The 10,608-nt window shown below is 39.9% G+C and overlaps 1 protein-coding gene across 1 annotated transcript; it reads right to left on the minus strand.

Annotated features, from left to right (window-relative positions):
• Positions 1–713: 713 nt before the first annotated feature.
• On the minus strand, positions 714–5,200 carry prim1 (DNA primase subunit 1). Its single transcript, XM_080468602.1, has 13 exons — positions 4,956–5,200; positions 4,130–4,287; positions 3,932–4,038; positions 3,759–3,832; positions 3,530–3,666; positions 3,390–3,448; positions 3,173–3,282; positions 2,969–3,060; positions 2,749–2,881; positions 2,014–2,083; positions 1,792–1,904; positions 1,512–1,610; positions 714–1,419 (listed from the first exon to the last, which is right to left on the minus strand). Exons 1-13 carry the CDS (start codon positions 5,062–5,064, stop codon positions 1,400–1,402), a joined length of 1,281 nt encoding a protein of 426 aa, XP_080324728.1. The 5' UTR covers positions 5,065–5,200; the 3' UTR covers positions 714–1,399.
• Positions 5,201–10,608: the final 5,408 nt, after the last annotated feature.

Genomic DNA, 10,608 nt, shown 5'->3' on the forward strand with positions numbered 1-10,608 from the left:
TGAGATGTGACTCATCCAGCAAACCTCAGAGTGAATAAAGGATGATACACTTTGTCTTCAACACAGACGGAACAGAAAACAAGATCAACCACAATCTCTCAGCATTTAAATGAACGTTTTTCAATTTAACAATGTGGAAAGAAGCCCAAAAAACACCAAATTCAACTGAAAAATCCCTATATCATACATATAACTTCATTAGATTGCTCTCAAGTTTATTCTAATAAAGGATTTATTAGCTTTAATCAACAGAAATAATTATTTTTGTGGTTCCAAAAGAGACATTTTATCCTGATTTGATGCGGCTTTGCCCATCTCTGCCCACACAAGGTCAATGGGAAATTACTAAACAAATCAAAATGAGTGGGGTGTACATGATGTAAACAACTACACCGCTTGTTTTCAGGTGGCCACCTCATTTTGTTAAGACATAAGCAGTTCGGGCTTGGAGGGGGAAACCTTAGCTTATCAACTAACAGTGGCATGAGAAGTCACTTTCAGCACATGTGAATTGGGCATCAAATGAAATAACTTCAAACTACTCTATTATTGGGGTTATTTTAAGGTAAACCATATCTAACTTGATTCTTAAAATTTTCTGTCAAACGTTTGTCTTCATGGAATTAGCTGCTATAATTCTCAGAAGCCTTGCAGTAGGTGGCATCTTTGTGGCATCTTCACAGTATGAAAAGAGGAGCTCATCAGAACCATCTAACGAGGCATTATTTAATACAAAACACATTAACATTAACCACAATTGATTTGAGTTATGATTCAGGTATCCAGTTGTTCATGTGGCCATTAAGGAAAGTTGCTGGTCAACTGCTGCTGGAGGGATTATTGTATTATGAAATAAGCACACAGGTTCAGATTATGAGAATTTCCTCAAATATTGTAGAATTAGACCGACTTATTTTAACGGCAAAAAGCCCCAAACAGGAGAGCTCGTATGATGAATTCAGTCCATAACGTACATGTTTTCCATTTTATAGTGGTTAAACATCAACTGCATACCGAGTTCTGTGATAACAACTATGTACCTGCTGATCGTAATCTTCAAACTGAATAAGGTGAAATAACTTCAGTTTTTATTGAAAGGTGAATAAAATGCAAGGTTTTACAAGAGCAGACACCAATTTTATTTTTGCCTGTATGACAACAGAAAAATAAAATTTAGAAAATACATGAACCTGATCATTTACAATGCAATGCCACAGAAAGACAGAGGAACGTTATTATTCAGTTTAATTTATGAATATATAATCACTGAATCTCAGAAAAACCACAGGAAAAACTGGACCGTTACTCAAAGGAATGATGCTCAAAGTGTTCACCACCAGCCATATCTAATCAATCAGAGAGCCACAAGAAGCCACTTGTTTTCTGACTGTTGGTCCACTTAGAAATCTTTCTGAAGATCTGCGACAGAAAAAGACAAAGAAAACAAAATGACTACAATGTGAAAGTCTTGAACAGTAACTTTCATTAACGTGGCAGGACTTTAAACACACCGCTCTTCTTAAGAAGTTCTCCTTTCCTCGAGCGAGCCATCGAGTCCAGAAACTGATCAAAGTGTTTCACGTACTTCGCCAAGCTCGTTCTTTTGTAATCTGTGAAGAAAATCATCACTAAACTGAAACTTTCAGGAGCAGGAATCATCTCGTCTGGACACTAGTTTTCCTCATTTTGACGAGGGAGGAACCGGACTGATCGCGCACAGGAAGTAAAGCTAACCTGACGCGACTGACTTCCAGGAACATTTATTGTTTCTCTCATTTAAAGGTCACTCACCTCGAATCTTTCGTTTCTCTGCTGCATCCTTCTCATCTTCCTTCTCTTTAGCGTCTTCTGACTTCTCCTCCTCTTCGCCCGTCCGCGGTCGATCCAACTCCTCACAGATCAGACTGAAATAAGACAGAAATAAAAAAAAAAATTTAAAAAATGGAGAGCAACAACTCCCACATGAGCAACTTTGTGAGGGTGAAACGCTGCGGACAAACCAAAATCTTCTACCTGATGGTGGGCACAGCGAAAGGATCAAACGTATCCAACTCTTTAAGGTCAATGGGAACAGAAATGCGACCTGAACCGAGAAAAAGAGACAGTTGAGACTGTGCCTTTACTGATTCACTGTACATTTAAAACCTCATTAGATGGACATGATCACACAAGAGGAAAAACATGAAACACGAAGACTCAAAGTCTAAACTTCACTTCCAGTAGAAGAATTACAGACCAGGCACTTTTTTATTTATTTTTTTGCAATAAGATTTTAATACAAGAACAGATCATCTGCTTGAGGACATGAAAGACTGACTGATGTAACCACAGATCCTCAGATTTCTCATTTCTGCTTCAGTTTGGTTTGTTTTAAACATTTTTAAATTTTACACTGACTTACATCTCTCTTTTTTAATAAGTTTCAATTCAAATCGCCAACAACTTCCACGTGAGGCAAATCGGTGCGTTTCCATTGTCCATAATTGTGGATATGACAGTGTGTGTTGTTGGTCTCTCTGGAGACCGATGGACTGACAACCTGTCCAGGGTGTGCCCTGCCTTTGGCCACAGTGAGCCGGGATCCCTGAACTAGATAGATAAACATATTCTGTCACTTTTGACAAATGCAAATCGGATTGTCGGGCTTGTTTGATTGCTGGTCGTGCTTTTTTGTCGAAACAGAATAGTATAGAAATAAACATATTACAATTTTGACTAATTGAAGACAAACTTCACATCTTTGCTCACCTGTTTTAGGATGCACACTGAACGGACTTTTCAGCAGATGGTTCACACCTTTACTGACATTAACGTCCAGCCGAGGGAAACAATACTGCAGCATGATCTCTTTGTCAAAATGCTGGCTCTTTTTGCTGGTGCCCTGCAAAAGCAGAAACTGTAGCTATAAATCCTGTTCTTCTGATCATACAAATGAAAAAAAACAACCCACATAAGCAGGTTGACTGACCTGTTTTTTGAACGCATGGTCTTTAACATGCTTCCAGCGCATCTCTGGCTTCTTCTCATTCTGAAAGACCTGCTGAAGCTCTTTTCTTACATGTGGAGGATGAGTTAGGGTCAATTTCAGTGGTTTCTGCACTTTTTCACAGCAACATTTAAATGCTGACAGCAATACTACAGATGACCATGCTGCCTCCAGTGAGAAGGATATCTTCAGGCGTGAGAGCCAGCACTTTGTCGACAGACTCTTGGCGTCCGAGTATGTCCTGATCCTTCAGTGCGTATCGAGGAAAGTAATGCTCCACCACCGCCAGAGACTCTCTGTGAAGATTATAGACTCTTTACCAGCTGAAACTAAGACACAACTCAGAGACAGAGATTAAACAAAATTAAAGACAATTATAAACAAATCAGAAAAACATAGGTACCCGATAAAAGGATGAATTGGATCTGTCAGCACGACTTTCTTCACCGTTTCTTCTCCACCCTGCCAAAAATGAAATAACGTTTATCATAGCAGATTTATTTCTGCAGCTGGTTATTTTGGGAAATGACCAACTACTGTTACCTTCACCAGGCTGAGATATTCTGCCACAGCAGAGCGAGCCGCGACAGAGAGCTTCCTGGCAGCTTCATCACAAACCCAACAATGGACTCCTCTTCTGCCAGAATAAACCCACAGCAGGTGCTGGAAACCAAAGTCGTCTGGAAACAACATAAAAAGAAGTTGATGCTAAACTCATGAAAACTCCCAACACACGCAGATGCCTAATAATTAAAATCAGAGACAATCCTACCTCGCAGAGCTCGATCCAGGATACGAATAGCGATGGTCATCAGGGTCCAGCACTTCAAGCAAATGTCTGCAGCACTGGGAATAAAGTTATTAATAATCATGAGTGTCGGGACACTCACTGTTGACTAATAAAGGTACTTGCATTGCTATACTATGATGAACTACATGATTTACCTGCAGCAGCTTCGCACATCATCGTAATCCGTCATATCGATATCAAACACCAGCTCTTTCTCCAGAGCCTTGAAGGTCCCCGACTTCACGGTGTTGTGTTGTTTTGGCTGTGGGTGACAAACAACGACAAACCTTCTCCATGAGTCTGCAGCCATGCAGAAACCCTGAGAGGCACAAAGCAAGAGTGAAAAGGCTTACCCTGTGGCTGTAAATGGCTCCGATGTCAATCTTGTAAGGGTTCATTTTCTGCATTTCCTTCTCAAGGTCATTCTGGGTGCTGAACGACTGGTAGCGGACGTAGATGTCGTCTTTGAGTGTGAAGGAGAACTCCCGATTCTGAAAGTAGTTCTTCTGCACTGCGGTTGGACAAGAGACAAATATGACATTAGCAGCACGTAGTAAACTTATTTTGTGGGAAGTGAAATGACTATATGCATCATCAGTGGTGAAAAAAGATTGTTGGATCTTTACTGAAGGTCTTTTTGTCGCAGATTCTGGGGCTTTTTTCAGTTCATACTAATCCAATAATCAGGAGTCAACGCTGATAAAAATCCCAATGAGACAAAGTGCAACTTATATGTGCTTTTTCCACTTTATTCTGCATAAGGTCACATTTAAGTCCGAGTCCTACAGGGCCATTATCCTCCGTGTTCCTGCCTATTTAGGACATTTATTCTATTCATTTTTACTTAAACTACACAAAATTATTCCATATGAGCCAGCATTAGCAATCACTTATCACATGGCAAGCCCGGTCTACATCTCTATCATAAAACAACAAAATCCAGATGTTTTCAGTTAAGGTTGTTAGTAAATATATGCACATATCCGTTCATGTAAAATGACCTGAAAAGTGACAAATAACAGCTGTTTTTTTTAATGGATGTAGTGGACTGAATTGTATTTCACTAGGCGATTCAACATACTTCAGTATATGAGGGAATATAGTCTTAGCTGGTCGGTTTCAACAGCATGTGATCAGCGACAACAGGGTTGAACTGCTCCGGTGTACCGACTTACTCACCTCCTCCATAGTTTAACCAGCGGTAATACTGAGAGAAAGGGAACAAGCGACGATAGTAAAGTGGCAACAAATCCGGCAGAGAGGCGGGGTCGTAGTCCAAGCACGGCATTATAGTACAGTAACAGCTTCGGTCCTGGTTTAAATATATGTTATAAACTCACAGAGAGGCTAGTTTATCGTCTTTTGCAGCCTGACAGTTCACTGTGTTGTTGTACATGGCGGACAGCGCGGGAAAATTCATGGGAAAAGGACACAGCCAATGATACGAGCGAATAGCCATGACGTCACAACAACGCGACGTGTCCTCATTTCATTAACCGCAAAAAAACAGAAGGAAACGTCCAACAATCAATAATTATTTTAACTTTAATAAAAATTACGATTGTTATGTCCGTAATATTTAGACGTTATACGCTACATTAGCCGTATTTATCGTGTGACGTTTGATAAACGGAACTGACGTAATAACAAACGTCTATGGGATTTGTAGTCAATAAAGATTTTATGAACGTGTGCCTGAATTTTAAAAAAAATACGACAACTTTGAAGAAGTCAATTTAATTCTGAGTGATTGTATATTTTTCAATGTTTCTTAAAATGTCAGAGATGATCTTGCAAAATGAAGTCAATTTATTTTTCTCCTCGACCTGGTGAGATTGTGTGCATGTTGCTGAAGCTTCCAGCAAACCCAAACATAATACTGAATGAGCGTGCTGCAAACCAGTTCCGGGTAGTCAGTGTGATCCTAAGCACTTTGTACAAATGTAACATTTCATAGGAATACACAAAAACAAAATGTGAAAAAGGCAAAACATAATAAATATATATTGAAGACAAATAGCTCCATGTGGTCACCCTAATAGGACTGTACTTTGTGTGCTGCACCTCTAGAGGGCAGTGCAGTTTCAGATTTTGTAGACAGAGGGTCAGGTTTAAAGAATGGGATGGTAAGGTTCTCTAGGGGATATCGTTTGCCCATAAACACGCCATTGTTTTATTTCAAGAGGATATAACATATGCAAGACGTTTTCTTTTCTTTAAAAGGAGACCTTGCCAAATAGCGAGATAAAATGCCATCTTTTCTTCTTCTTCTTTTTTCTTTTTTTTGGAAGGGGGGGGGGGGGGGGGGGTAATTTGTACAATCTATGGTGTTTCATTTGAAAGACATGCACAGCCTTTGGTGCAACCTTTAAAAAGAGCACTTTTGAAGAAATTGGGGCACCTCATTTGATTACTAGTCTGTATGGCTCCCACAGTCCAGTCACAACACAGAGCTGTATAACTGTGATTTCACCACTGTGTGTTCAGACGGTGAGTCTCCCAACTCCATCTCACTCAAGTGGTATTGTTCACTGTGAAGGTTGAGAGCTGTGCAGCAATAAGAGCCCTTGTCAGTTATTGTACTTCGGATGTAAAAAGACACTCTTCCTTTGCAGTATTTCACATCAAATATGACCGGCTCTGTAATTTTTTTCCATTCTGTGCCGTTTTACAACCCTTCCCCCTCCGTGTGTCTCTCATTATTTTAGAAATAAGAGAGACATTTGGCTTCCAAACCCTCATTGTGCCACCGCACCCAATGCATTAAATAAGAAGTCAAGTTAACTTGCTGCTTCTGATATGCTGGCAGGAAGCTTTTACTGGAAAAATAATCTTGTCATTTTGAGCACAAGTGACAAACCACAACACTTTCATATCCACTCCATTTAATTCATCCATTTTTCCTCCACTGTCAGACATGCTGAGTGTGAGGCCCGCCCTCCACCACTGCAATCATCAAGCTGTTAGCATAATATGGTGCAGCACATGAAATACCTGCACTCTGGGTTGATGGTAATGAACTGGTTTCTTCTTTGCAGTGTCAGTGAACTCTGTCATATTCAAGAGCATTGGGTAGACAAGCATTGCCAATACATTTCCACTTTGTGATTGCACTTGTGTTCATGGTAATATCCTTTAATCATACTCTGATTTACATATTGCAAGAACCCTCAACCTCTTCTTACTTGCATTATGCAAATAATTTTTCACCAAGACATACGAGATGTGATGGATTTTTCTTTTTTTTTTGGTTCATTCTTTCAAATTATTTGATTAAGATTTGGGATGAATGCCATATGCCTGTCCATCTCCTACAACGTATCCACTATATCTTAGTAAATGAGGTGCACATCAATACACGGTATCCACGACTGAACAGCTACATTTGAGCTGTCCTGCATTTCATGGTGCGTATAGACACAAACCACTACGTCAGTTTCTGCCTGCATCTACATCCACACACACGCACACACACACACACACTCACACAAACCTGCCCTGCAAACATTAAATGCCGGTAGGGCGAGTTAGGTAAGGTGACACATGAGGGTGAAAGTGTAACTAAAAGCGTTGATAAATTCGGGTCAGATCCCCGTCAGTTGCACACGGAGCACATTGGCTATAGCATGATAGGTCAGCGTGTTATCCGTACACAAGGCGTCCCAGTTTGGGGATCATGTAAAAAGTCACTGCATCTTCAGAGGACCAAAGTGTGCCACCATCTCTGAACACTGTCACGTTACATCAGAGAAATACAGATGGCACTTGGCCAGAAGAAAACATATGAGAAACAGTCTGAGGAGACACTGTAATTATGTATAACTGAGGAAGTCAACATGCAGAATTTGTTTCTAAAAAATAAAGCACAGGCACCAAGCAAAGACCTCCGCTAACATGCAACTTCGTTAGGTACTCATATAATTATTGTATAGAACAACTTTGCCATAAATACTGCACTTATAAGAAATGTAAAGTTCCATTTAATCTGAGACTGTCATAGTTGTATTGATGAAACTTGTAGTTGAACCAGGGCTCCGTAAGCAAAGCTGGCCCCTTGTCTTAGAAAATTATTCTATTATATAACCTAGATACATAAATTGGCCATGAAGACAGAGAGAATAGATACACTGAGATGTATAGTAAAAGAGAAACCAAATGAATAAAGGAGACAGTACACAAAGTACAATGTCAGTATTACTCATGTCTTTTCTTTGGTTCTTTTGTCCTTGTCCTTTTAATCACATTTTGCATACTCAAAAAGAGCAGCAACAACAAAGAGAACAACAGAAAATACCAGAGACACAGAATAGAGAAACTTTGTCCACAGAAAGATCAAAAGGAAATGTAAAACAACACAAATGATCCAATTGAGATATAAAATGACCAAAATCAAAGTCAAAACACTTGTTATTGACAAGTTTTGTATTGTGTGTACAGACACAAATGTGAGAAAGGCAGAAAACCCAAAATGAGCACAGACAACAAACAACCAAATTTAGTCTTTGGAAAAAATGCTAGAAAAATGAATGAAGCAAGAAAAGAACACAATTTGAGATAAACAGGAACGATAACAAACACCAGAATAACGCAAATAATGTAGATTTGAGACAAAAGTAGGTCACAGAAATTACAAAAAAAACCAAACCAAAATGACACGAAATGTGGAAATTCATGCAGAACAAATCACCAATCATAACTGCCCCAAATGAGACACTAAACATCTATAACATATTGCAACCAAGCTGTGTGCAGTGACGAAGCACACTGATGCAGAATAACCTAAAAGGAGTAAAATCCCTAAGTAGATCAAATCAAACCCGGTCACCAAATTGTGCAGAATTAAAACAAATAGAGAAGAAAAAAGATACAATTATAGTCTAAAAAAAAAAAAGGTTCTCAGCAGTGGATCATCTGCCTCCATCTCACCATCTTCTGCCTCCTCTACTGTTACACCAACCATCTCCATGTCACTACAACCTTTTCGTCCGGCCTGACGGTTTCATCTCTCACATCCTTTGTCCAATATATTCACTATGCGGGGCACAAACGTGAGCAGAAGAACAAAACAACCAAATGTGGGCCTGAAAAATAAACCCAGACTGACTAAAGTGTTCCACAATAATGACTAAGAAGACAGAAAGAGATAAATTGAACATGCAGCGTTGTGCATGTTGTTTGTTTATGTTGTGCATAACAGAGCACAGAGACAATGGGATGAGTTCTCTTCTTCTCTCTCTGGCAGCAGGTGCAGGTCCATTCAGATTTTCACACCACACATTAATGGAAATCAAAAAGTCCCGCTGTGACAGTCGAGCAGTTTTTTTCTTTTTGCGGTTTTATGTTCCGCACAACTCGCCATGCTCCATTTCCCCTCCACATGGCTACGTGACTCTTGAATTCTGTTATACTTCAGACTGATGAAGCCATCTGTCATGTGTTCGGAGTTGGCAGGAGGAGCCCTGCCCTGTACGCTACCGACTGCTGTACAACGTCGTATGTGTTCCATAAATAATTGTACACACTCCGTCACTAATTTCCCCTGAGTAAAAATTATTTAGATGGGATGGAATGCTGTTGGCCGTGTCCTGATATGAACTGTTTCAATGATCGTTATCAATTCAGTCATTTCCTCATGCAACCAAACAACCTCTGACCTCGGATACTGGAAAGCTTTCAGGTCAGACACACACACACACACACACACACACACACACACACACACACACACACACACACAAGCCGCTGCACACAGATAACAAACCGCAGGCAGAAGAAGAACAATGCTCATAACCTCTAATCATATTTTCCTTCAAGGCTGCTGGAAAATATCTCTGGAAGAGTTGTCCGGTCACAGCTTTGGAAAAAAATAGATTAAGGGTTCCAACCACGGAGAATATTTCCCCTCCAAGATACACAAGATAACAATAAAGAAAACCAAAGCTATCATTGGGATGTTTGTTTATTTTAGATAAATAGAGTCTCTGTTTATTCCTGTGTGACTCAGTTAAACACAGTCTGCAGACAGTCTGCTGCTGTCCAAAGGTAATACAATCTGCCGAGTAGCACCTCTAAACATCACAGTTTCACACATCTTCCATATTCATTGAGGTTCAAAGTGAGTATGAATATGAGTCACCACTAGTCTGAATCTCTTGGTTTTCTGTGATTGCAGGATTCATGGCAGATTGTAACCTTGCCACATCGGACCGAGGTCCGAGCAGTGACAAAAAGCAAACAACACAGAAGTGGCCTGCAGAGTCCAGAGTCCAGGCGACGTCTGAGTGGACGGCAGAAAAGCCCCGGAACCTGAAATTGGCAGGAAAGCAGAGAAACCGGAGCATTGATTGGCCGTCCTACATCAGTGGTGGTAAATCTTAGACTTGTGTGAATTAGATGTTACTCACCTTCAACACGTGAGTCTACCTGATTGTAATAAGCAGTTTGCTCTGAGGCTTTCTGCATAGCTCTATAATGACACATGAGTCATGAGCAAGATGGTTGTTTCCCTACTTTGACCAACAGGTCAAACACGAGGACTGACTCAGGACCGACCGCGTGGCTGGTGACGGTTTATCAGTTTATCAATTAATCAGTCACTTTAATATTTGTACAGAACTTTTCATTTGAACAGTATCGACACAAACGTCTTTATACAGCTTTTCACTGCACCTTTATGGTATTTGTTACATTTTTGGAGTTTGCATGAAGGAAGTGTCAGTTTAGATTTATTATTTTAAATTTGTTTTATTTATTCAATATCTAAACCCAATCAATGTATCCATTTTTATTACAACGTATTATCTTATACAATCCACCTCCACCAACTAAATCC

The sequence above is a fragment of the Lipophrys pholis genome (genome assembly GCF_963383615.2).
Source record: "Lipophrys pholis genome assembly, chromosome: 8".
NCBI classification, from domain to species: Eukaryota; Metazoa; Chordata; class Actinopteri; order Blenniiformes; family Blenniidae; genus Lipophrys; species Lipophrys pholis.

Bases quoted from the DNA above. Each gene is read 5' to 3' on its own strand.
- prim1 (XM_080468602.1), bottom strand. From the start codon at position 5,064: ATGCCGTGCTTGGACTACGACCCCGCCTCTCTGCCGGATTTGTTGCCA. The intron at 3,833-3,931 runs GTAAATCATGTA...CTTTATTCCCAG, and splicing joins GATGTGCGAAGCTGCTGCAG to TGCTGCAGACATTTGCTTGA. The intron at 1,611-1,791 runs GTGAGTGACCTT...TTTTCTTCACAG, and splicing joins AGAGAAACGAAAGATTCGAG to ATTACAAAAGAACGAGCTTG.